The 26,768-nt window shown below is 49.7% G+C and overlaps 2 protein-coding genes across 3 annotated transcripts; one reads left to right on the forward strand and one right to left on the reverse strand.

The window, feature by feature from the left end:
• Window positions 1–1,451: 1,451 nt before the first annotated feature.
• On the reverse strand, window positions 1,452–14,237 carry MRRF (mitochondrial ribosome recycling factor). 2 transcript variants are annotated; one of them, XM_068414050.1, is made up of 7 exons: window positions 14,201–14,237; window positions 13,062–13,254; window positions 12,495–12,650; window positions 11,145–11,263; window positions 8,995–9,086; window positions 3,495–3,654; window positions 1,452–1,965 (listed from the first exon to the last, which is right to left on the reverse strand). In XM_068414050.1, the coding sequence occupies exons 2-7, from the start codon at window positions 13,234–13,236 to the stop codon at window positions 1,888–1,890; spliced, it is 780 nt and encodes a 259-aa protein (XP_068270151.1). In that variant the 5' UTR covers window positions 13,237–13,254; window positions 14,201–14,237; the 3' UTR covers window positions 1,452–1,887. The 2 variants fall into 2 exon arrangements, with proteins under 2 accessions (XP_068270151.1, XP_068270152.1); XM_068414051.1 differs by lacking the exons at window positions 13,062–13,254; window positions 14,201–14,237 and adding an exon at window positions 13,255–13,276.
• Window positions 14,155–24,986, forward strand: RBM18 (RNA binding motif protein 18). The gene is made up of 6 exons (XM_068414052.1): window positions 14,155–14,337; window positions 14,425–14,541; window positions 19,653–19,779; window positions 20,995–21,081; window positions 22,902–22,987; window positions 24,358–24,986. The coding sequence occupies exons 2-6, from the start codon at window positions 14,429–14,431 to the stop codon at window positions 24,515–24,517; spliced, it is 573 nt and encodes a 190-aa protein (XP_068270153.1). The 5' UTR covers window positions 14,155–14,337; window positions 14,425–14,428; the 3' UTR covers window positions 24,518–24,986.
• The last annotated feature ends 1,782 nt before the right edge of the window (window positions 24,987–26,768 follow it).

The raw sequence follows: 26,768 nt of genomic DNA on the forward strand, positions 1-26,768 counted from the left end.
GGCTGGAGCCAAGGGAGAGGTTCCTGCTGGTGCTGGTGGAGGAAGCTTTTTGGAGCAGGCTGCAGCTCCTGTCGTGGAGCAGCAGGTGAGTTGGGCAGCAATGGGGAAAGTGGGACCTGTCCAGAGCCACCCTGTGTGCCAGCGGCTGTGGCCACAGTGAGTGTCTGTCCTCTGCTCCTGGGTGGTTTACAGTGGCCCTCAGCAGGTGCCCATGGTGTGGCTGTGGCAGGCGGGGCGTGGCCTCCTGGGCTAGTGTGCTGCTGTGCTCCTGTGTGGTGGAAGGTGCCAGGGCTGCAGCTGGTGCTTTTGTCTGCTTGTGCTGTGGTGCAAGGCAAGGATGAGAGCAGGATGGCTGTGGTGGCATGGCTCTGTGGGCTGCTGGTACCAGGGGTGAGAGCAGTGGGTGCTGCAGCTGCTCCTGGCTGATGCAGAGCACTGGGGTGAGGTGAGGATGTAGATGGATAGATGCCCCAAACTCTCCCTTGCTGTGGGACCATTGCTTTGGGGACAGGCAGCTCTGTCCCCAGCCCTGGGCTGGTGCAGTTTTACCACTAGGTTTTAATTCATGTGAGGTGGAGCGAGATGCTACAGGATAAGGAATATCAGTAAATACTTGGGAAATTCCTCCTACCCTTCAAGCCTAGGCTGTGGCTGGGATGCTGAGGCTGCGACAACAGCAAAAAAAGCCTAGTTGATAAATGTCAAAAGAAATCCAGTAATCAGCTGAAAGCAATTTCCCGAGCCATGTAACCGCCCTGGGCTCGCCATTTTCCTTTATTCATTTATCATGGTAAGAGCATTGGCCAAAATACACAAAGCAGAGGGATTGTTGACATGTGGGGCCCTAGCAGAGCAAATCCTTCATCCTCCTCCCCCTCCCCACTGCGCACAAACTAACTTTTTGGGAGTTGTTTATTTAAGGACTGCAGAGCACTTGGTGCTCTTTGAACCCAAATGCCTCGGGAGCGGGGCCGGGGTGCTGGCCACCACCTTCCCTCCTCTTGCCATCGCCCAAGGCTGCGGGGGGGACGTTTGCTGCCGTCAGGATGTACTTGCTGGTAGTGAAGAGTTGGGCTGCACCATGTGCTCGGGACCATGTTCTGCTTCTCCCTCCTCCCCCTCTAACCTGTGGTGCCGGTGGCTCGCGCAGGCGTGCCGCAGTGGTCAGGGAGGGCAGAGCCTGGGTTTGGAAAGTTCCTGCATTGGCTTTTGGTCTTGGTCCTGGCTAAAACCGCCACGCTGACAGCAGCGCTTTCAGTTCTCCATCCCCAAAGCCCAGGGACCCACAGAGCCCCTCTCCCCTGCCCACCCTGCGCCAGCCGGTGTCAAGCTCCCCCATGGCCAGGCTGCAGGTAGCCACTGGCCACGGCAGCGGGCAAACGCTTCCGCTGGGACGTGTGAACCCGAGGGGACACACCAGCCAGGAACCGGCCGTCCCAAGGCTGCTCCTCCACATGCCGTTTTGACTTTATTTTAAGCAAAAATAACCGCCAGGGTTCACAGCAGGACAGCGCAGGTTCCTCTTGCGTGTGGTCCTTGCTCCTGCGAGGTGCCGGGGTGCAAACGGGCTGGGGCACCAGGCGAGCAGGGCAGTTGTTCCTCCGGTGCCTCAGCTTCTGCGTGTGAGCCCTTCCAGCAGTCTCCAGTCCTCCTTCCTGCTACTTTATTTTTAATCTTAGTCCACCCAATTCTGTTGCCACCGCGATGAAGAACAGTGAGGCAGTTCCCCCCTCCCTCCAGCACAGTCCAGGGTTGGGAACTGGAGCAGCCGAAGCACGGAGCTGTTCTGGAGGTCTGGCAGAGGCTGCTGACCCCAGGCAGGGATGGCCGCGGCGGTGTGTGGCATCCGTCACGCTGGAGCAGGGAGTGTGTCCGTAGGGATGGCGCTTATCCGAGCAGCTCCTTGGTCTTCGCCGCCAGCAGCTTGTCCATCTCCGCCACAGCACCGTCTGCCATTTGCTGGATCTGCGGCAACAGAGCACAAGCCTGAGTCGCGTGCGAGGTGAGGCCAGGGGCTAAAGGGGAAGGAATGGCTGGATCGCCTCCTGGAACAAAGCCTGAAGTCCCAATAAAACCCAAACCAGTGCTGGGGCAGTACGTGGTGTCCCAGGGGACTCCCACCAGCCCTCGGTGACTCTGTGCCAGTGTCACATCTGTACAGCGAGAACAGGGACTGTCAAAGGCTCTGAAAAGAGATGTGCACCACAAGGTCCTGGCTGAGCTTCACAGGTGACTTGGTCAGGTCCTTATTTAACAGAGTGACTTCAGGGGAAGGCAGAGCTAGAGACCTGCTGGTGTCTGCACCAGAGAGGAGGGGGCTCCTCTCCTTACCTCCTGCAACCTTTCCACTATTAGAACAAACCAAATAGCAGGAGAACAGCCTTAGTACACACTAAGAACTCACACATCAAGTAACAGATCTGTTTATTTCTTGTAAAAAGAAATGAATGGTGATTGTTAAAGCCCTGCCCAGGGATCAGGTCTCCTGGTAACAAGGTATGGACACGGCGTGTAAATGGGACCAAAGTGTGCATGTGCTTACTGGAGTGAGTGCAGATAAAGGCTGGAGCACGTTGCGTGGGTTTATGCACTAGTTTTACAGGACTGATTAAGATGCACTCGCTCCCAGGGTCCGAGGTATATGATCATGACCTTTCCTCATGCTGAAAATCTTGGGTACGAGTAAAAATTGGACTTGAGATGTTACCTCTACAACTGCAGAAACCCATCTGTCTGCTCGGGGAGAGCTGCTGCCCAACAGGATTCGGTTACAATCGCGTGGCCGTTTCTCCTGCTCGCACAAACGCTCTGTATATCAGTGTTTATTTTTGAGAGCGCACAGAGAACTGTCCCGAAGCATTTGCAACGTATCTAACTTTAGCTGTTAATAAACAAACAGCTAAAAAGTAATGGCCTGCCTTCAGAGGCATCAATTCAGCGGAACGCTTAGGCTTGTGCCTGAGTTTATGCCCAAGTAATTGACTTTAGTGACATCTGCTCTTAGGGAATTAGGCATGTGCTTAAGTATTTTCCTGAATTGGAGCCAAAAACTCGGAACAGAGATAATCTTGCTAGCCTTCTCATTAATAACAAACTGGAGCAATCCTCATTAACACCAGCTGTTCTGCAATGGCCAGGCACTCTGTAAATGGTGGTAAAGCTATGGATGTGAGTCGTTTTGCTCCCCAAGTTCAGCTGGTTTGTGCAACAATCCCTTGTAGTATGAGAGCTTTCAGGGAAGATTCTTTTTTTTCCTCCTGTGTCAGCTTACAATGGTTCATACCATAAATTTGGCTTTGAGACTGAAGCCCCAAATCTCACCAAGAAGAAGCAAATACAACAGCCATTCCTACTCCAAGAATTCAGCCCAGGGCCACCCATTCCCCAGCTGGGTTCTCAGTGCTGGAGATTTGTCAGCAAGGGCTGGGACAAAAGCACCACTGGGCTATGAAACATCATGATATGGCAGAAAGAAAAATTAAAAAAAAAATTACCTGCTTTTCCAGCAGCCGGATGGTATCTTCAGACACTTTGTCCTTGGACTTCTTCAGCTGGTTCATGCTTTTGCTTCGCACCTTTCTCAGGGCCTCTTTGGACTTGTTGGTGGACTGCTTGGCGAGCTTGGCCAGGCTCTCCCTGTGCTCTCTCGTGACCCTAGCAGCGAGGGGAAAGGAAAAACAGCGTCATGTGCAGCACAGCCAGATGTATTTTCTGCGATGGACTTGGGCTCAACACAGCGATGCTCTCCACGGCGGTACCTCTCTGACTGGCTGGGCAGAGCTGCTGGGGTACGCAGGGACACCCAAAAGCCACCTGTGTTAAGACAGAGCTTGCTCTGCATGGAGGCCCCACATCGCAAGGGCAGAGGGATGTAACAGTCTAGGGTGTGTTTTTATCCTGCTTTGGTCCCCCTGAGCGACTCAGACACCTCCATGCAGCATCGCCGTGGCACCGCAGCCCAGTGAAGCGAGTCCTGAGCCTGGAGTGGAAAGTTCCCAGCACAGCCCTGAGCTGAGGGACTTGGACTGAATCTTACTGGTTTTATAATTGTCACTGCAGTGCCTGAAAGTCATGCTGAAAAGTTCAGACTTTCCTTTTTTTCCACTGCCAAAGCATCTGAGGGGGAAAAAGGGAAAATCCAGCTCCAGACCTGAGAGATGGAGCTGCGAAGTGTACAAAGCCAGGAGGAAACCTCTGTCCCTTCCTGAAACTCAGTATCATCTCCCTGCAACTGGAGAGCCTGAATTATATATCTGGAGGCTACAGACCTTATGTTTCACCCAACCTTATTCCAGCTCATCACGACCAGGCTTTGCCACCAAGATGATGTGTAACGCCCTGTTTGACAAGAGGGTGATGCCAGACATGGCTTGGTACGGCCGCAAGTAACTTGGCCCAGGAGAACTTCAGCTCCACCTTCCCCCCAATGTGATATCAGTTCCTGCTGTGGAATCACAAGAAAATCCTCAACTTTCCATCCCTAACTGAAAACTGCAGGTGATGAGGGAGTCTGGCCATCTGAATAAGGCACAGGAACGGCTGACGTGTCACCTCAGCTCTGGTAACGCTCCAGCACCTACAGCTGATCACTGTCAACACCAACTGCTAGTGCCTAACAATAATATTTTAATTATTTTCATGGCTATTGAAGTTTCCAGACTGCCTTGAGAATGAAAAACCCCGGTGCGCTCCCAGAGACTCGCTAGCAAGAGATATTGCAAAATAAACATTTCACAGGAGTATTTAGAAATTGGCTGCAACAGCCTGGGTCACCAAAACACTGAGGCCAAGGCTCTTCCTGCAGAGAGCTCAGGGGACGTGGGGCGAGGGCTCCCGGGGCAGATGTGCCTTGCGGGGGGGCTGTCGGGGCAGGATCGGACCCTTGGCTCTGCCCCAGCTTGTGCTCAGCCCAGCGAGTCGCCCACATGCCGCCACCTTCCCTCGGTGGCCAGGTCGCCCGCAGCAGATGTCTGCAGAGGCGCTGGCCTCTCATCGCTACACAGGGCAGGAGGGAACGGGCTTCCCAGAACCGAGCAGTGATTTACAGGCATTTGGGATTGCTAGAAAAAAGCAATAGACTTCAACAGCAGGGACCCAGCCCCAGCACCCACGGTACCCTCACCTGGGGCACCCTGCAGGCACTGGCTCGGCCCCCCCCCCAGCCCGTCCTGTCCCTGCCCAGGGACAGCCGGAGGGACGCGGCCAGCAAATGTCACATGTGGCAAGAGGCTTCTGGTCAGTGCGGGCTCGAGCCTGGACCCAACGCTAATTACAAGTGAGTGGGGTTACTCCTGGGTTCCTCTGCATCCCAGCATCGGTGCCTTTAGGGCTTCTCGTGTTCGCTCTCCCCAGAGATCCCGTGGCACACGCGGATCCTGCACAGCCGTCGCACTAATCTGACCTGAGGTCAGATTCTCAGGCAGCTTTTTGCGGGGGGTGGGAGGTCAATGCCGGCTGCTACACTTGGAGGAGGGAGCTGGGAATCGCCCCCCTCTCCTGCCGGGTGGCGAGGCAGGGGCTGCCTGGGCTGCGGGACACCGAGCTCGCTGGCAGCCATCCGCCGTGCCGAGGGTATCGCTCGCCTGCTCGGGGCTGCCGAGCCTTGGAGGAAATGTTTTTGTTTGCGCAGCGCTGCCAGATTTCCTATGCTTCTTGGCACGGGGTCACAGCTTTCGTGCCTCCTTGTCTGTCTTTATTAACACCAATTTCTTTTTATCACTGCGGAGTTTCTCAGCGGGTTTTATGTTCCAGCCAGACTGTGTGTAAATTCTCAGCAATGCTACCAACAATGCCAGAAACGGACGCTTTTTCTAGCAGATGCTGTTTCTGGTTAAGGAATCCATCAACGCGGGCCAGGGCCGCGGTTTCTAAGGACAGTTGCTTAATCCTGCCCCCAGATCTGGGACTTTTAAGCTGTTCTTAGACATGTTTTCTTTTCCGTCTAGTAACCGTTGCTCCTACCCTCTCCTTAAAGCCAAAAAAAAAAAAGGGTGAACCTGGGGACGGGGTGCCAGAAGTGGGGCACACGGACAACAACACCCCGTCCCCTCTCCCCTGGGGATCGCCGCCCTCCCCTGCAGCTCCAGCACCAGCGGCTCCAACCCTGCCGTGCCCCGGGGCCAGGACCAGGGCAGAGCCTGGTGGCTGACGTGCCAGGCTGTTCAGGTAACATCTCTTTTTCTGCTCCCACCAGCGAGCAGCCCCCGGACCCCACTCTCCTGGCAGGAGCAGACCCGACGCGGGCCACGGCTCGTCTCCGACGCGAGGCGTTTATGTGGGTAAGAATAATTTCTGTATCTCAAACGCTAGGAATTTCCTGTGAGCGAGAGGGATCAGTTAAAGGAAAGTAGGCTTAACTAGATGCTCTGCATGTGTAATTGCAGATAAACACAGGGTGCAACGTGTATCGCTCAACAAAAAGCATGCGAGAGGCTGCTGGTGATGAGCGATCCGGAGCAACGCAGCTCAGAAACAGCTTTGGGATTTTTTTTCAAATGCGTTTTTTTGAGTCCTTTCTCCCCACAGGAGGTATCTTTGCATATTTCTTAAAGGGCAAAGGAAAAAAAAAAGCTCACAATGAGTCATTAAACTTTCAAATGAGTCATCTGGCTTTCAGTAAAGCATGTGTAAAAATATTACTAACTTACAAACAATATCCAGTGTAACACAATGGGTCCAAAAAAGATGAATCTAAAAATGAGGCAATACCATAAAAGACACAAGGTCAGGTCAAATTCGGCCAAGAGATCAACCAATACCAATGTTCCCATGGCTGGTCTTCTTCCCTTTTTTTTTTTTTCTTTTTAAACCCTCAGAGAATACTTTTTATACAAATAAATATTGCCTATGCAGCGCTAGCAACACAAACAGGCGAATGCCTCAGGGAGTAGAGGGGATCCTAGCAGGAAGCAGAAGTAAACACGAAAGAAACGAGTGTATTTTTTCTGTTAAAACTGCAATGCAAAACCTAAACTAACAGAATAAATACTGAAAAGTAAACTCCATTTTAAAATGCTCAGCTGAAACTCTCTCAAGCACTGAAACAGCTGGACCTGCATACGGCAAAATGATGCGTGTCCAGCTGATAGGTCAGGCTAAAAAGTGTTTTTAGTGACAGGTAAGGACAATTGAGGTTTGATTTTATTTTTATCGTGCCTCCCCTCATGAAAGAACCCATTTCTGTATAATCTATTGTCTCTTCATTGCTGGTTCGCTGGCTCACTTTGCACACCTGCCATCCCATTGGTGATTTCACTGCATCTGCCTCGTATATTCTGTCATAAACCTCTTTACAGAGTTGGGAAAATGGCAAACTTTGGAAAATCAGAAAAAGTCATTCTGGGATATAGCATTAAAGAGAGGCCTCTAGCAGAACGTGATTATTTCTGCCTCTCTTTGCATTAGAAGGTTTAAAAGGTTGAAACTGTCTGCTTGTCTTTTTGATGAGTGGATGAACCTCTGAAAGACCCAGTTGTGTCACTGAAGAGCAGGTGGGAAACCCGTGCGGGCAGCCCTGCGGGGCACAGCTCCCAGGCTGAAATCACCCCCACGTGGGGACTCCCTGGGCTGCTGGGGAGGACAGGGCCGGGGTAGCACACAGGGCAGATCCTCCCCACAGAGAGAAGACCTGTTCTTGCTCTGCAGCACCACAAAAGATGGTGACAGACCATACACGTTTGTTTAAAAAACAGTATTTTTTTAAAGATTGGGATTTGCAGTTTTGGAGTTTCCTCCCCTGCAATTCGTAGTCAAGGATGACCCAAGTGCCCATTAACAATCAAACCACTGTGCAGCAACCCGGGAGCCTCAGCAATTATGAAGATAATGGTGCCCTCCTCCTCCTGAGGAATGGGGGAAGGGCAGGGAGCACAGGGAAAAGAAAATCAGCAAATAGAATGATAATGCCATTCCTTCTCTCCGACAGCAACGGAAAGCTGCAATTAGACTGCTCTGATCAAAATGCTAGATAAAATTCCATAGAATATTTAAAGTAGGTCTAAAGCGCGAGAAATACTCGGCTCATCTTTACTGAGAAGTCACCTGCTTGTAAACCGCAGCACACGTGTGAGGTGTTTGTGCACGGAGCCGTCCTTACCCTTCGTGGGAGCTGTTTCCAGCACCCCGTAACCCCTGGGTGCGAGACCGTGGACACCTGCATCTGTGCAGGGTGTCCAGACGGCTCCACACCAAGTCCAGCCCGGTCCCAGGGACCCCCAGAGGGTCCCTTCCACCTGAAATGGCTCCTGGTCACAGGCAGAGACCCCAGCACGCTGCAGCCCCACGCACGCTAAGCAGGGGTCATCAGGCTCGCTTCAGAAGCGCTCTCCTGACCCAAACCGCAGCACTGATGTGGTGGCACCTCCTTGTCCACCTGTGATGGGCGAGGGGAGCGATGCTTGGTCCTCAGCCAGGAGCAGCCTGCTTTTCCATCAGCCCTACACCAAAATCTCCATGCAGCCGCCAGTTACACAATGTGTAGGACACGAGAAGAGGGAGTGGATTTTTTAGTCAAAGCTATTGATTTCCTCCCTCTTGGTTTCATCGCTTCCTTTTAGTGTCCTCTGCAGCGAGGTGCTAGTCACCCCTGATAATACTACTTCACTCCTGTGTTACTGCTGCTCTATGTTGGTGTAATTCAAGGAATTTACAGCAGAGCAGCCATGAATCAGCCCCTGAATTAAGGCAATACAGCTTCAAAAGCCTTTGGCTGCCTCCTGCAAGGACCAAGTTTCCTGGGCAGGGGGAAGGTAAAGAACAGTAAGACCAACCATCAGATGCCAGAATGTGGTGACTTAGAGCCCAGACACCTGGAAGAGGTTCTACCAGACGCTTTTCGGGGCTCAGATTTTTTTCTGAACCTGAAATACAGCTCTTTGGAAAGCAGCTGCATCATGACGTTACAGCAGTCATGCGTGCTTACCCTCCAAGGGCGCTCGCTGCAACCTACTGCGTTATCTTGCTCGATGGTGAGCTCGGGCAGCCATCAATACTCACTTAGGAACTGGCACCCGAATTATCGTCCCATCCACTTCTGGGTTCAGGTTCATGCCGCTCTCCCTTATAGCCTTCACAGCTGCAGCTGTGCTCTGTAAAACAGATCAAAAGGTAAAGGGAATTAGGAAATAATCACTCCCATATGCCAGAGCTCTGTCAATAGTTGGCAATCCATCTCCACCGAACATGGAAACATTTACTTCTGTTACCAGTAAGATCAGGAAGTTACACTGGTGCGGAGAGCTTTGATCAAACCGAATGGGAAACTACGGCCGCGCTCGGTACCGGGGTAGGGGGGCACGAAGGGGGGAGAGGGGAAGGGAAGCAACAACAAAAGAAAACTGTTTTGCTGCTTTGAAACTATTTGAATGGTTTGAGGCAACGCAGAGTGAAACCGCAATAAATTCCCAAGGCAGAGCCTGACTGTGGCGAAGGAGATGAAAGATTCTGAGCGTTTAAAAATTCCAGTTGAATGTTTCCCACTAGAAATCAGACAGTGCCAATTTAGAAACGTTAACTAACTTAACCACTTCAGCGCTACAGCCTAACCACATCACGCCGGGGCAGTAGCACTTGGCTGAGAAATAGCGCCTGTGCCCAGCTCCATGTTTATTTTACAGCTTATTACTCAGGATTAACTCCTCAAAACTCCACCACCGCTGGCTGACACGCTGCTCTGCTTAAAAGGTGGGGTGTGATGGTTTGCCTGGTAACTGCAAAGGGATTAAAAGGGTTCCTGCCAGGGCACTGGCGAACCTTCACAGTGTCAGGCTTTATGGTTAACTCCGAGCTCTGCCAGGAGCCCCCGCAGCGCTCTGCCAGGTTGCTTCGTTCTTGACATTGACAATAAACAAGACCAAGCGAGTCCGTATTCTCGCAGCACTCGCGTGGCAGCTCCTACAAGGCGTGTTGCTATTTCTGATACTCTTTCCCATCGTTAACTTTAGCTCCGGGCTGCACTAGACTGTATTTACGAAGATCAGCTTTTGTCCACTGAGGCACAAACCAAAGCTCTGCCTATTTGTTTAGGTCTCCAACACGTGACATCACGTTCGAAATGAGTGCTCTGCCTGTGTGTTGTAAGGCACAACTGCTGTCCTCTAGAACACAACGAGGGCAGAGAAAGTGTAACCAAGATGATCTCAGCACGTCAGGAATGTAAACGTGTTATTCTATGGACAGTGCTTGCTCTGTAGGAAGGAAATGCTCAGTAAAAGCCGTGCTGTTTAACGTACATATTGGAGGAGATAGAGGAAGGGGAAATTATTGAAATATTCCCCCTGTTCTCTTGCAGCCTATGAAATAAATAGCCATGCTTAAAAACCACAGTCTGTCTTGGCTTTGTCACTCTGGGCAAACAGAATTTGGCCTTGAAAGTCCTTTTATTATTTTCTTTCCCAGACCCTTCAGGCATTTTTATTTGCTTTTCAATGTCATGAAGCACTGACTATATGCTGTAAATGAAGACATCAAGGAAATGTGTCTGTAATGGTTTTAAGGAGTTCAATCTATCCATGGAACAGTTATGGTATAAAACTGCATTGAGAAAAACAGTTTTAGCTCTAGTTCAAATGCAAAACGGTCCTTTGGCTTAGAAAGCAAATGTAGGCCATGGTAGATAGGGTGATGTTTAATTTCTCATGTGCCCATTTCTCAGCCTGAGCTCCCGCTTGGACACGGGCTAAGCCACGGAGTGACTGCCCCAGCCCTAAGCCACGGAGTGACTGCCCCAGCCCTCTCAGCTCCGGCACTCCGAGGGACCACAGTGCACTCGCTGATGAGGGGTCTTCATTCTCCAAAGCCATCATACATCCTCAATAGGCTTTAAGAAACACTTAGGTATTGAGTGCCTCACTGACCTCCTCTGAGACTTTGCTGACTAAATTAATTGAGGAAAGCCTCTGCAAAATAACCAGAGGTGCTCTGTGCGCCGGGAGATGCCCTGTGTGCCGGGCAGGGCTGGGGAGCCGCTCGCCCCGTGCAGCTGGCAGCAAAATACCGCTTCTGGTCTGTGCCAGCTGCAAAGCGCAGCCCAGCCACAGCTCCCAGCCCCGGCCAGCTCTGACTGGGGGTTCCTTTGCTCTGCATCAACCTGTTTGTTCCTGTGGCAAGTCTCTCCCCTCACAACGCCCTCGGGAATGTGTCCTTACCTCTGGAAAATCGGCCATGTTCACCACCATGAGCTGCGGGGACTTCTGTGAGATCTGCCCCAGCTGGTTCAGCGGGAACCTCCCGTCTTTTGTCACCACGATTATGTGATCAAGGGCCCCTCAAAAGAACCAAACACAGGGCAGTTTCAGTATGATACAGCAGTTCACAGCGACGCTGCAGAAAAATGCGTACGCAGTGTCCCTCTTCCCTTCTGGTATGCAAAATATAGATGTTACAAAAGGAAAAAAAGCCATTTTTATTCAGACTTCGGGTGCTGTTTGTGCTCACGAATCCCCTGTGGTATTTGCAAGCTAAATACTTCAACGCTGCTCTAACACCCAAAAGCACGAAAACAAAACTCTGGTTTTGTTACTAGAATAGGAAAACTAAGCAAGATTGTTAAGAATTAAAAGGAAATAATTATTTTTTAATTCTTAGAACTTAAATCAAAATGCTGTTATAAAAATCAAGACAACTGTTGTCTTTAACTTAGCAGTGTTCTCTTAAACCCCTCATTTTTTTCCCCAAGTCCCAAGAGGAGGTGGTGTACGCTGCCTAATTTAAAGTATTCAGTTTCTCCCTGAGCTACTCTTAATCTGCTCTCTCGTTTCTGCTGCAAAATGTTAACAGGCCAAAAGGCACATGGGACAAGAGGTACTTTATCAGTGCAATTAAAAAAAATACCTGTGCTTAAAATAAATAGTTAAAGAGACTAAGCTATACTTTCCAACTCCATTAAAGACTGAAGTGCCCCTGCCAGAGCTGGGGTGGTGAATGATTCAAATTTGGTCATTGTTTAATGTTAAGTTTTATCCTTGAAACTTGATACTACTTACAAATACGTATGTTCAGAGTGTTATAGTAACTGTGGCTTAGTCAAATATATTCACATTTCTTCCTAAAACACTAAATTCACTAAGCGAACAAGGCTTGCAAAGGTCACTAACCACAAAGATGCACAGCAAAAGAAGTTTGTACATGACAGACACCGGCCTGATGGCAATTTCCAAAAGGCTAATTTAATGGCAATTGGATTTTTCCTGCCCTACTGCACCATTAGCTGACAACCTGCTTCTTCATCACATCTGCAAACAGTTCAGTTGGACACTTTTGACATCGCCCACTTACCAAAGCTATTTCCAGGAAACTATTAACAAAAATGGATTCTTCCTGGTCAAGCTCAGGGTGAAGCAAGCCTTCAGCTGGGGATGTCAAGGTTGTCGTAACTGGGTGCTCAGTGAATAACTCAATAAAAAGAAAATCAATTTTGAAAAAAACAGAGTTCTCTGTTACTGGGACTGGTATTCTTATTTACAGGCAATAGAGCATCATACAAGAGAGTTACCAACCTGGTGAGGTTCTAACACTGAGATTTCTGTTGAAATCTTCTTTCAGAGCTTCTACCACTGCCTGCATGTCTTCACTGGTTTCCTCCAAATCGATAATATCCTCAACTAGGGCAGCACTGATATTCACTCTGGCTTGACTCTGCCCTTTGCCTTTAGCTGCAGATTACACATAAAATTAATTTCTCTTTCTGGCAAGAGTTATTCTTGCATTAGAAAGTAGAAAGACGACATTAAAACCCCTGTTAGATTCAGAAATTGTATGTTTAAATGAGTAAATAGCCCCTGAGCACACAAGCCAAAATATATTTGTAGGTCACGCTGCGGGCGCTGACTCCAGCCTGGACTGTGACGACTGCTACCGACTGCCCCAGCCCCACAGCAGCTCCCGGCCGTGCCTCTCCTGGGGGAGGGCTAAGGTGTCCAGTACACTGCAACACCGCCAGCCAAACCAGCTCCTCCAGAGCTGCGTTCTGCCTACGCTACATCAATACTGGTACACAAGACAAAAGAAACTCGGGCAACACGCTGAGGGGTTGCAAACACTAGGACAAAGGCTGCCGCCGTTACCTTTTTTGGTAGCCAGCTGTCTGGTCAGCAGCATCTGCTGGCCACACTGCCTGCAGCCGTCCAGGAGCAGGGCTGGGCAGCCTGCAGGAGCCTGCGGCAGCCCCCGCACTGTTGCAAAGGAAGAGCAATAGAGCAGGGCGGGCAGACGACGGCAGCATCTTAGTGCCACAGCCATCGCTCTTCTCTAACTCACCTGGAAAAGAGAAAAGGCAGGTGGCCCACTCAGCGTGCTAAAAAGAAACAGATGCAGGTCTTAGTTGTACGGACAGCAGAAGGTGGCAGCTCAGCAATGGGGACAACAGGTCTGGGCGCACCGTGGTGACCATGGGGCAGCTCAGGGGAGGGGGCTCAGTGGCAGCCAGCCCGTACCCACATCACCTGCGCAGCCTTTGCGCATCTGGCCAGAGGGGCACAGGCCTGGACGCAAAAGCCACATCTGCTAAGCAGGAACAGCTCAACAAAGTGTCTGGTATTTGCACATCACCTGAGCAGAAACTTTAATTTGTGCCACACGAGGTTTGAGGCCCCAGACCCCCCCAGGCTCCCCCGAATTTACAGGGTTTATTTCAGCCGGGGCTGTTTGGGGCTCTGAGGCGTTATTGCAGCTGCAGCTCTGCCGTGCTCGGAGCTGCAGGGACACAGACGGAGCACCCGGGCCCTGCCAGCCAAGGGCGCGGCGGCTGCGGGAGCCGGGAGGCTGCCGGTGACGGGCACCGCACGGACCGGCCTCTGCCCGCGCTCCCGGCCGCGGGCTCCCCTCCGCCCCCCGGGGGCACCCACCCCCCATGCTGGGGCACCGTGCCTGCCGCCCGCGGCCCTGCTCCCCGAGCCCGGCGGCGGGGACCCCCGGGGGACCCCGGCCCCGCCGCACGTGCGCGCAGGCCCCGCCCCCGCGATGCTCCGCCCCTGCCTGACCCCGCCCCGGCACAAGGCCTCGCCCTTCGCCTGGCCCCGCCCTCACTGGCCCCCTCGCTCAGGACGGGCCGGCCCAGCCGGGCCCCGCCCGCGCCCCCCCCCCCGCCGGTGCCCCGCGGAGGGCCGGGCTGCTCCGCCCGCCGGGACCAGCTGCTTCGGGCCGGGCCGAGCCCCGGGGGCGGCGGAGGGGAGGGTGAAGGGCGGGCGCTCGCCGCCCCGCTCACCGTCGCGCAGCCCCGCACGCTCCAGGCAACGTCATCGGAACGCGCCGCGGAGTTGCGTCATCACAAAGCGCCGAGGGCGGGGCGAGGCCTGCGCGAGGACGGAGAGGCCGCGGCCTGCGCGGTCCCGCGGTGTCATGGTGAGTGCGGCCCCGGCCCGGCCCGTCCTGTCCCCCGGCCCGGCTCGCGCCCCCCGCCCGCCCCGCTCTCACTGGTGCCCTCCGCAGAGCCATGGAGCCGGGGTGCCAGGCGCTGCCGCTGGAGAACGCCTCCATCCTGTCCGAGGGCGCGCTGCAGGACGGGCACCGCCTCTGGATCGGCAACCTCGACCCCAAGATCACCGAGTGAGTGACGGTGCGCGGCCCCGCTCCCCCCGGCCCGCCCGGTACCCCCCGCCAGCGGCCCCGCCTCCCCGGCCCCCCCCGGCCCTCGGGGGTGCCGCCTCCCTCCCGCTACCCCGCCCCCGCAGCGGTACCGCCCCCCCGTTACCCCATCAACGGGGCCGCGTTCCCCCCGCATTAGCGATGCTCCCACCCCGCCCCAGCAGCGCAGCACCCCCGGGCAGAGCCACATCTCCCCTCCCTGGTCTCCCTCCAACCGCTACCGGCCCTGCCCCTCCCCGGCGCCAGGTCCGAGCACTGCCCACCCTCCGGTCCCCGGTGCTGGGGGCTCGCCCGGCTGTGGGACGGGTGGCAGTTTGAGGTAGCCCACCCAGCTCTTGCCTGTGCCCCACAGCAAAGGGTGATGGTCGCCCACTCGAGCAGATTTGCCCGCTGGCCCCAGCTCCCACGGCACTGCGTGGGCTGTCCCGTGTCCACTGGGTTCTGTGCCGGGCAGCGGGTGGCCTGAAGTGTGTGGGGGGTATGTGGGGTGTCTCCAGGGCTGCGCTGGCCCCACGGACCAGGGGGCTCAGAGGCAGGTGCTGAACTACAGCGTACAGCCGTCCTCTGAGTCGTGGCACGGGCTGGGGGCCCGGGGGTTGAAAACATCTCTGGTTTCTAGGCTCGGGCAAGGTTAGAATTTTAGGTTTGAGGCTTTCGGGGTGACCAAGGGCCTTGTCTTGTTATTTTGCTGGTGTCAGCAGTGGGATGTAGGTTGAACAGAGGAGAGTTACTCGCTCGAGTAACTGAGTGGTAACGAGGTAGGGTGCAGGGTGACTGGCTGCTTATGGTGGGTAAGTGCGTGTGTGTGTGTGTGCATTTTGTGTTTTCTCCAGACTACAGATAATTATCTCCTGAGCAAACATAATATTTGAACAGCTAAATTGTCAAGGAAATATGACTTGCTGTCCAATATTCGGATAGCGTGCTGAGAAATTGGTAGGTTATATTAAAAAAAAAAAAACAGACAACAAACCAAAACAATTTGGGATTTATACACTTCTAAGAAACAAGCATTTTTGATTAACTATTGTATACGTCTGTCATGGAATACTTTTTCTTCCTGCTTCTTTTTGTGTGTGTGCAGGTGCTAGGTTTTTATTCCAAATGTGGTTCATCTTAACAGAGCAGTTTTCTAATAGCCTCTAAATGGAATCATTAATGCATTGTGCTTTTCAGCCATTCAGCTTTGGGTGGTTTCTGCATTAATTACCATTTTTATCCCACAGCTATGTTACTCTGGTTTGTCCACATTCACTGACCACGTAAAATTAGATATAGGGAGTTCTTGAGCGTGTTGTTTGCTGGGTCCTTAAAGACTCAGGAAACTGGGTTAGCGTGAGGGGAAGAATAGTGGGTGTTTGTAAATGCATTAGATCCTTCACTTCCCCGGGTGATCGTTAGTGGTGTTTTTAAAGACCCTTTCCATCTAGGTTGTTCCTCTGAATCTAGGCCAGACAAGTAATAGCTTTATATGGCAAAATTTAGTGTTTTTGTAGCTTGGGTGAAATGAGTTTTGTGGGTTTCAGTCAGCTTGCCTGGGCAGGCTGTCCCTTTGCGAATAACCTGCAGCTGCGTTAATTCAGCAGCCTGGGTGTGGGGCATGGCTGCCCTGGCACCCTCGCTGCCGGGGGCTCTGTCTAGAGCAGCATCACGGCTGTGGGCAAGGGGCTTTGTTCTTCAGCATCATCAAACCTAGAGTGCTGCCATGCTACTAAATGTTTAAAGGTTCCCCAGTGACGAGTGACAGTGCGTGTTGCTTATTCCAGGCTTTTAATTCTGTGTCTTGCTTTTGGTTTTGCTTTAAAAAGGGCTATTCTCTCCTGCAAACTACATTTGTAATCTCCATTTCCGTGTCAAGAAGAAAGGGGAAGTTCATTTTAACACTTTCTCAGTGTAGGGAGAAAGAGTGTGATTCTGTGTCAGGTCAGTAAGTTTCTATAAATCATTTTGACCCTTACTTTCTTCTCCTAAGGGCTTACATCTCTGCTCACAGCTGCTCATCTGAATTATCCCTCTCGAGGTTACTAATCACATGACTAAAAACATACACCTGAAAATAAATAGCTGTTTCTTCATTTGCTGCTTTTATCTGATTTTTAAAGGGTTGCCCCTGCAATTTCTATGTTAAGATTTGTTTAAGACGGAGTAAAGCTGATGGAGTTGTTAGCAGGGTTAATAACTGGTTGTGACTTTCTTGAGCAGAAATGAGTTCAGAAAGTCTTGAATTAATCCAAGACTTCTATTTAGAGCACAACCTATAGCTGCAATCAAGAGCTGTGGAGTTAATAGGTAACGTACACATTTGAGCACAGGCTGCACTAATGGGAATTTATTAATGTAGGGCTGCCCACAAATAACAGCCTGCAAGCTGATAACTTATAGGAGGTTGTTGCACATGCTGAGTAACTGTGGCTTAAATGGGAGTCTCAAAGGATCGTGAACGCTGACATACCCTCTGTACTGGGGTATGGTGGGTCTTCTGGTGGGCATTCCTCCTTACAGTAGTGTTTGCTTGGGTGGCTTCTTTTATCCAGCATCCTTAGAGGACGGTTCTGCTTGTGGAAGAGGACAGTATTAGGAGTCTGCTGAGTGTATTCTTAGCAGCTGGAAGGAGGTGAGCTGCCACTGTAGGATCACGCAGCTGCTCATGATGTAGGACATCATCTCCAGGTGCTTCTGATGCTGAATGATCCCTGCTGTGGGGCCTGCCATGGCAGTGCACGAGGAGGGCAGCAGAGGGTCGGTTCTGCGTTTGGTTTCACTGAGCAAGGAAGCCGTGGAGTCCCCTCACTGTCACTGTGAGTGCTTGTCCCCAGGCTGCGCAGTGGGGTAGGAGATGTCCTGTGGCACAACCGTTTGTTCCTGTCACCTCTCAGTGCTCCCATCCTGTGGGGAAAAACCCGTACTTTAGTTACATGTCCCGTGTGGCGGGCGGAGCAGGACTGCCTCCTCTGCCCGTTCCTGATTGTAAAGCCTTTTGAGACTTCTCAACATTTTAGGCAGGCAAAAATCTCATTTCCAGCTCTCCAGTTACACATACATATTATCTAGTTTCCAGGAGCCTTCGAATGACCATTCATTTTCCACCGTTATGAAGTAGCGGGTGTTGAACTTCCTCGGCTGTTCTGCTGCTTGTCTAGGATCCCATCTTGATGAGTCTCACCTAGAAAACAATGTGTGCAGAAGTTGTTGTTACAGACTCCTGCTGACTCCCAGTGGGGCAAAATTCTTCGCAATAATAGGTTTCGCATGTGGCCCGGTACCTTCGCGGTATCCTTGGGACAGCATTGTTCAGAGGAAGCCTTGCCTGGGTTTGAATAGCGCTCGGGGTGCCAGGAGGAAGAATGGAGGAAAAGGAAACGGGGGAGCTGCTGGTTTGTCTCGCATTCACATCAGATGACAGGAAGTGGAAATTGAGGTTGGCTGCGGTGATCTGTACAGCGCGGTGGGGCCACATCTGTGCGAATGACTTCCAAGCTCTGGATGACCCAAGGCGTTGCCATAGTAAAGTTTTTTACATGTTCTCACTTTTTTTTTAAGGCTTTGGGTTTTCCGTGACAGGTCTTCCTTCAGCACTGAAGTCCTCTTGGCTTGGAGAACTGCTTGTCAAGTTACTGTTAATGCTCTCACTACATGAACAATAACAAATCATAATCCCAGCCTGAAACTTTTAGTTATACAAGACTTCAGTTGTGAGCTGTTCCGCGGAGAGTAGGTGACCTGCAGTTGTAAAAAGCGCCTGCATGGTTGGAAAATAGTGTTTGCATCATCTATGATCTAAAGATTCGAAACAAAATAGACTACGTAGGTTGCTTCTAGACTCTTAATGAGATTTGTTTTAAAGGAACAACTACCACTTTGCTGCTAAGAAAGTATGATTTGAATGCAGAGGTTCTCAGGAAAAAAACTACACCACAATGTATTCCCTTTAGGAGGGCAGCTGCAGGGGTTTTGTTACTGAGCAGAATGCAATGAGAATCGTCCTTGCCCTTCCACTGCCTCTAATTGCCAGAAGGGGAACCTTTATTTTCATACTGCTGCAATTGCAAGTGCTTTTTGGAGCAGTGTGTTTACAGAAACAAACCTGAGGTGCGTTTTCATATTTTGGAGGCTCTGAAAGTTCCACACATGGGGTTTTATTTACATTACATGTCTCCAAAGTTAGTGTTTTACTTGTATATCTGTGACTGCTTGTTGGTAGCTGGAGGTGTGGTGGTGAAATGTGGCTGCTGTGTAACCAGCTCCTTGTTTCCCTGCTCTTGCTTTGCACTTTCCTGTGCCTTCCAAGCAAAGGCTGAGGGTTCCTAGGCCTCTTGGAAGACCACAGTGCTTCTGTGTTCCAAAGGATGTAGGAAGCCTTCCATAATCTGTTGCAATGTGTTTATTCCCCGGGGAGATAACTTGGCCCTTCTGCACTGCTCCTCTGAACACTTGCTGCACCTTCACCTCTTTAACAGTGCATATCCTGAATGTCCACCATGACCCATCCTGTGAGATGACTCACATTCCTGGAACTTTCTTGCCTGGCTCCTGAAGCTTAACAAAGGGCTATGGCCCTTTTCAAACATCCTATCAGGCTTTATTAGGAAAAATGCTGCCTGCCCTTCCCATTTGGACTGTCCCTAAAGTTGCCTGACGCACTTGGCCATCTTGGGCCACTGCTGGTCATTCATGTGTGGACGCACAAGGTTTCATCCAGTGCCTGGGGGTCCGCATGCACGTTGAGTTATCCTGGGAGGCTTTCAGAGCGCTGATACCTTGCAGGCTGAAAACTGGGTTTAAACTACATGGATTGCTAACATACGCTGTGCAGCTGATCAGGAGAAGATGAGTCCTGATTAAGACACCCTCATTAAACCCTTAGACAATTCTTAAACTCTAGGGACAGGGTCAGGCAGTGAAAAACTAACAGGTGTCATTTTCCTTCTAGGTCACCTAGTGCTGTTAAACACTTTGATCCAGGGAACCAGAAAAGCTTCTAGGACTATGTGTGTGTATGTCAGGGGGTTCCTCTCTACCTCCTCATTTTCAGAGTGGTGAAAGGTTTCATAAATGTCTTCTCTCCCCTTCAGATACCACCTTCTCAAACTCCTTCAGAAGTTTGGCAAAGTAAAGCAATTTGACTTTCTCTTTCACAAGTCTGGTGCTCTGGAGGGGCAGCCAAGGGGTTACTGTTTTGTGAACTTTGAAACCAAACAGGTATGTTGCTTTTGTCTAAAATTCTGATTTAAATGACTGGCTGCTTTCCCCATCTTTTTTTATGTTAATGTAAAGCTCAAACAGGAAGAGATACATTAAATACCTTGCCGATACAAACCCACAGACTCTAACAGCTCCACTCTGTGACAGCCACTCTGTGACTGCTCCTGCAAGTAGCAATAGTAGTTTCCTTTCTCCTGGGCTGGCTTTTCCTGAATCCTGCTTTCTAATGTAGTCAGAAAGTGCCAGTTCTTCGGTCTGCTTTTGTAGTGAACTGGTGGAGTTGTACCGTGGAGATGCTGTGATCCATGCCAGACCACCTGAAATCCACAGCTGCTCTGAAGTCCTCCTCATTTTTCTTTTGGCTTCATGAATGCACAGACACCAACTTGTGTGTTGCTGCCAGATGTACAACATGACACAACTGCAGCACCCTGGAGTGAACTGCCCCTGGCTGCCCATTTGGGGTTTTAGCTCTCATTGCAAATCAAAATTTCAAGTCATGCTCACCTGCAACATCAGAGTCGTAGTTATTTTCTCATAATTCTGCTAAAATTGTTCAAAAGTTAGGAAGAACAGAGTGTTTGAAGATTGCTTGTGGTTGTATGACCTCATCTTTTTGCTGTGCAGTTGCTGGTGAGGATGTCAGAAAAGCCCTGATGTGGTGCGTTAGCTCTAGAAAATTATTCCTGGCAAGGTGGAACAGCATTGCAACATAAACCTTCAACTGCTGTGAATCGAGTTTTGTGGGATTGTACGATTCCAGTGCTGAGCCTGGAACAGGACCAAGTGGGTAATGTCCCCAGCGCACATGAGCAGGATCTGGAATAAGCATAGCTAGGTGTTAATGAGCCACGTGTAATCACTGTAATGAGTCACAGTATTTTCTAGAGAAACTCCCGTAGCATAAACCTCCTTCAGAATGCTGTTCCAGTGGCCTCTGTTTGGTATTTTCAAAACTGCTGCTCAGTTTACCCATTTCCTCCCCCAAAACACGTGAAAGAATAAACCAATAAGGCTGATAAAAGTCTGATTACTCAGATGTTGGAGTCTTCCAAAGATATTCCTGGATTGGGATAAAATGGGATAAACTTTCTTTGCTGTCTGGTAGCTGTACTTACAGAACACTGATTTACAAAGAAAAAAAGGCTCTTTACATCTGAGTTGGTTTTGACTGAAGACTTGGTTTGTTTATTGAACTGTCTTCCTGTGCAGGAAGCAGAAAAGGCGATCCAGTGTCTCAATGGGAAGCTGGCCCTGTCCAAGAAACTGGTGGTGCGGTGGGCACACGCACAAGTAAAGGTAAGCTTGTTGTTTTAAATCAGAACTGCTTTTAATTTCTGAAATCAGAAAACTTTACGGAATAATTTTTATCAAGGCTGTCTTAGCCTGGCAAGATTTCAGTCTGTTCTAGGAAATAACTCTCATGGAAATGGTATTAACAATCTGCCCCTTCTCCTCTCTGCTTAAACTGTGCTGAATTAGCTGTGGGTAGGAACAGGCCATTTAACTTGATGTTCTTTGTGAGTTTCTGATCAGAGCGGTGTGAACAGATTACTTCTAGAAATGTCCACATTTTAACTTTTCCCAAACTTAGTGAGTGATTGGCTGGAAGTTTGAATCTTTTCCTTTGTGGATTTGCTCCCTTTTTGGATAGGAGATGCATGGAAATTCCCAATTACCACGTACTTTGTTCCACTTCTGAAACCACTTACATGGCAGCAGCTCTAATTACTTTTGACTTTAAAGTAACACATTTCACATCTAAGCTAAATATCCTTTTATTGCTTGCTCTGTTGCATAAAACATCAAGTTTTTAATATTAACTTAGGCAGTACCTTCTGGAACATCCTTGTTTTAATTTTTTAAAATTCTTGTCTTGTTTCTCCTGCAGTTATTTACTGTCTAGTATTTGATGGAGCAATTTGTTTTGAATAACTTTCTTTGCAGATAAATGGATTTTGGGGAGGCAGGCGGGGAGCTGCTTGTTGCTATTTTCCTTTGGGTAGTTTGCTTTTAGCATATGTTGATTATCCTACAAGCAGCTTTCTACCCTTTCTCTTATCAAGCATACGAGCACATCTGGTTTGGATGCTCAAAAGATGAAACAGGTATCTTTGTTAAAGGAGCCCGTGTTGTTTTAATTACTGGCTTCAAGGGCTCTTGTCAGCACATCCAAGCGTGTGCAAATCCAATCTCCATTTTCTTTAGCTCTGTAGCTACTAGAGAGCCACGTGCTTCCGGATGCCTGAAGAATGATCAGGCCATAAAAGGAGTTTCAGCCAGAGGAGTGAGTGTCTGCTCAACTGGGAGTTCAGTGGGGTAGCTCAGGGCTTGGCTGGCCAGGGTATGGTGAAGAACACGCAGAAATAATCAGTTCGGTTTGCATGGCGTGTTCTGATCTGTGAATGGAAAGATTTAACAACACAAAGCTTCGGCTTGTTGCAGCAAGTGTTTATTTTAGACAATACCAGCGCCATGCGAAGCAGTTTTAAGATGAGTGGCCAAGGCTTACCAGACACTGTCAGTTTGAGCAGCTCTGCTGAAAAACAACCCTGACTGTGTGCCAAGCGAAATAAGGAAGCAGAACACTGCGAGTAGTTCAGAAGGCCTGTTGCCCACAGAGATGACAGACTCACAAGCTGCTTTCTACAGAAGGGAGGTGGTTCCTAACTGCTCTTTTTTTTTTCTTTTTTTCTTTTTTTTTTCCCTTTTCTCCCAGCACTGCACGATTTTGTGCAGTGTGTGCTTGGGCTACCTTCTGACTCTGCACAATGTCTGTATGAAGAACGTAGCAATACAGTACAGTAGTTACCTTAAAGTTTACAATCTTTGCTTCATGCCTTGTATAGAGGGGAGCAAGAAGTGGTAAGACAGGATAAGGTTTAAGGATACATAGTACAATGCACATAAATGTTTGGTATCAGAGTCTACATTCAATGTTAGTACTAAACAAACGTTATGACTGGGATTTGTTTCAGTGTTTGGCCACCAAAATCATTCCTAGCAAAAACTTTACAAAGTCTGAGGTGATGTTAATACAACTTTAAAGTGTATCTGTGAGCAACTGTTTCTTTGTTTGTAATTCCATCTGACTTCAATCCTTGGTCTCTTGTTTGCAGAGATATGATCACAACAAGAATGAGAAGATCCTTCCAATCAGTTTGGAGCCATCTTCCAGCACGGAGCCGCCCCAGTCTAACCTAAGGTAGGAGATGGGTGGGTGAGAGGTGACCAAACTGTGGGAGTGGCAGGGGACTAACTTCAGTAAGATCTGGAGTTGTTGGCATTCTCTTTGTGCTAAAAATACAATATGGCAGAAAAGCTGTTTTTAGAAGGGCAGCATGCTGCAAAGTAACTCATTTGATGTGGGACACTTCAGACTTGAAGTGCATTTTCTAATGTGTGAAGCTACTAGGGCAGTAGGAAGGAGAAGAGGTGAGGAGAGGAATTGGGAGTGTGTAACATTCCAGCTCCTTTGGCCAGAATGTGCTTTGCACTTCCTCATATGAATTTCAGTGAGAGGGTTTGTACTGTACTAATTTGATGAAGCAAAATGCTTATGGGCAATAATTTCTACTGTAGTGGTAAAAGATTAAAACAAAATCACAGGTAGCACTTCACATAAAACTGTTTGGGGTTTTTTTGCCAGCACTAGGGCGGGCAGGTCTTCCCTGTGGGATGTGGTTAAATTCTCCAGCCCCTTCGTTTATCTAAAGCACGTAGTGCTGTATTGCTAATTCACAGTTTAGTTCAACGGGTTGCTGATTTTTCTCTGTGTTCTGTCAATGGAACCCTATAAGGAACCAGGACAGGGGCTAATGAATTTGCATACAGATAAAATGAGCTTGGAATTCAGAAGTAGCACGCTAGCAAGTCATGAGCAGAGAGACTTGAGTCGTGCAGATTGTTAGCTACGTCAGTGGCACGAAGGGCTTGTTTTAGTGAGGATGAAGGCTGCAAGAAGCCACAGCAGAGAAGGGAACATTCCTCGGTCCATACCCGATGGAGGATAGTGAATAACAAAGGTCCTAGGAATTTGGGGTGTAACCTAGGGTAGCTTCTCCCTTTGGGATAAACCCTGCTAATGCTGAAATAATGTTTCTTCCTGACCTAATTAGAGTCTGGGGTTTTCCCATCCCAAGCCGTCCTGTAGTGGGGAGGAAGTCTGGCTTTCATTTCTCTGCAGTTTCCAGCAGCCTCGTCTGAGCTGCACTCTGCTGCGCATGCTCAGACCTCCTTAAATGACATCATTTTACATTAAGTAGGAAGCCTTGTGTGTACTTGTCTTGCTCAGTGTCCTCAAGAAAGTGCTGAGCAGATGCAAGGACCATTATTTTGTGGTGCTGTGATATGTCTTGGGGGAGCAAATCCATGCTGAGGATTGAAATGAGGTAGCGTGGGCTTTAAGCAGTAGATTCCTGCCTCCCAACTTCACGCGGCTTGTGAATGCAGTGATGGGGGCTGCCTGGCCCCTCCTCGTGTGACTAAGTATTGGCATGTCAACACATGGGTTGCTGTAGTCTGATTCCATGCTAAGATCAAGCTTAATTTCTCTTCTGCTTTTCTTCTTTCCAGTGTCAGTGCAAAAATAAAGGCCATTGAAGCCAAGCTGAAAATGATGGCAGAAAATCCAGACGCAGAATACCCAGCAGCACCCGTTTATTCTTACTTCAAACCACCAGATAAGAAAAGGACTACTCCTTATTCCAGAGCTGCCTGGAAATCTAGAAGATGATGCTTATGAATGGATAATGGTAGCAAGAAACACTGCTTTGTATACCTGGAGTCCTCCCATGCTTTTGTACTTTGTAGAGTGAGAAGGGTGCTGCCACCTGAGCACACCACCGCTGGACGTGGCGCGGTGGTTTGTAACGCCGTAGGTGGTCTGCAGAGTGCTCCCTGCTGCCAGCGCAGCCTCCCAGTGAACGCTGCTCAGAAAAGTAGGTTCCCTCCAAAGCCTCTGATGAACACGCAGACAACCTCTCGTTAGTGTGCATTCATTAGCAAGATTAGAAGCAGTAACCAGTGTATGGAGTAAAGCACTTCCAAAAATACTCCATTTAACTGATTACTTTTTAAAGTATTTTTGAACAAAAAGTATTCCGATTTGTGTTTTTAATGGAGGGGAAGCACTTGGTTTTGATCAACATTCTGTAGTTACCGTGGAAAACGTTTTCATCTCAATAAAACTCATTTTAAATAGATTTTGTAACACTTCTAGTAACTGTGCATGCAATATTTTATAGGCACCAAAGCAAATTTATTTCGCGTTTTGATTTGCAAGCTTTCAGGTATTAGTTTATGATGTGGTAACCTTAAGAGAAGTCATGACACGGCGCGGGTGTTTGCAGTGTCATTTAGGCTGTAGGATGTGCCTCCATGTAGGAGTTTGTGTATTTACACACCGCTGAGGTCTGCGCTGTGCTGTAAACCTCGGAGCGTGGCAGTGGCACGTCTGATGTTTGCGTTCAGTAATCCCCTTCCGTGGTAGCTCTTCATAAACCAGACGTGGCAGCGTGAGAACAACGCCGCAGCCTCAGAGACATCTGTCAAGCACGTGACCTCAGCACTTGCCCACTGACTCGTCCAGCTTCTGGTTTGCACTGGCTGGTAGAGGTGGTTGGTTGTCTCTTGGCGTGGCACAAGCGTTTGTGGTGACACGGTTCCACGGCGTGCTGAGGAGGACCTGCACCAGGTGCTTCGTTTGCAAGTGTGGTGGATGGCGTTTCGCTTAAACCATTGGATCTCCAGCACATTCTTCTCCCTAAATGTTCTCTGCAAAATAGAAATCTGAGGAAAAAAACATCGTCTGGCAGCGTTTACTCCTTAGTACACCCAGCGCTGTGACTGCGCGTGCAAACGGGGTGTTGGAGAACGTGTGCGCTCGGGTGCAGGAGACACTGGTCTGATCTCGCCGATATCTGCTCGCTCTAGTCCTTTCTATGGTGAATCTTTACCTTGTTGGTCACTCTTGAGCTGCTTCCCCAAGCTGGTTAACGCTGATCTCAAACAAGAGGAGGAAAATAAGTTTTAATCAGCCCCTGGTGTCTGTACTCAGGTGTTGCTCACTGGTGTAGCACAGTAAGGGTTGTACTCCCACAGCGGCGCACCTACCTCGGAGCAGAGCACGCTTCCAGCTTCCCAACCGAGCGCCTGGCATGGAGCTGTGTGTGTCTGGGATGGATGGATTGTTAAAAGTAGGTCTCGTGCTGTTAAATGTTTGCTTTCTAGTTTTTGGGTGCCTGAGTAAAGAGAAAAGTGATATCACTGGGAGTTTGTACCCCTATGGATGTCAGTAACACCCGTTTACATTCCTCTGTGAACAGCCTGTGTTTTGTTCTTGCTGGTCTAACGTTTGTAGCCCTCTGGATCTGTATCTGCGTTACTTAGAACAGCGATCGTTTCTATTTCTATTAGGAATTTAGAAAATACCTAGATTCAAGTTGAGTATGTGGTTGTGTTCCTGTCAGAAACATACTTTGATATTTATTTGTATTTAAATCCAGTTTGTTGAAATTCTTACGGCTCTAAATAAACATTTAAAATGCATGTTTTCCTCCAGGAAAGCGAGGGTGGCAAGCAGGAAGTGCGGGTGGTAAATGCTTGGCATCAGCCGGCGTCCACTGATACAAATCTGGGTACAATAGCTGTAGTCTTTTTTTAATTTTTATTTTTTTTGCACCGCCACAGTCACTAACAGAAGTGCCTTGTGCGTCGTTCGGCCGGACTCAGACCTTGGGGAGCCTCGTTGCAGGTCGGTGTTTGTGTCGGTTGTTCCTGCTGCCGCCAGCCTGGCAGGCGCTCGCGCTGCCCAGGAACGCCGCGGCCTCCCGAAGGCCCTGCGCCTCCGCGGCAGAACCGGCAAGTTTCTAACCCTGGAGCTGGGAGGAGGTAAATGCTCAGAGCATCAGCTCTGGGGCTTTGCATATCGACTGTCATAAAAGGATGGGAACGCAGCGGGAAGCGTGGCATCGCTTTGGCGCAGG

Source organism: Nyctibius grandis, chromosome 16, assembly GCF_013368605.1.
Source record: "Nyctibius grandis isolate bNycGra1 chromosome 16, bNycGra1.pri, whole genome shotgun sequence".
NCBI classification, from domain to species: domain Eukaryota; kingdom Metazoa; phylum Chordata; class Aves; order Nyctibiiformes; family Nyctibiidae; genus Nyctibius; species Nyctibius grandis.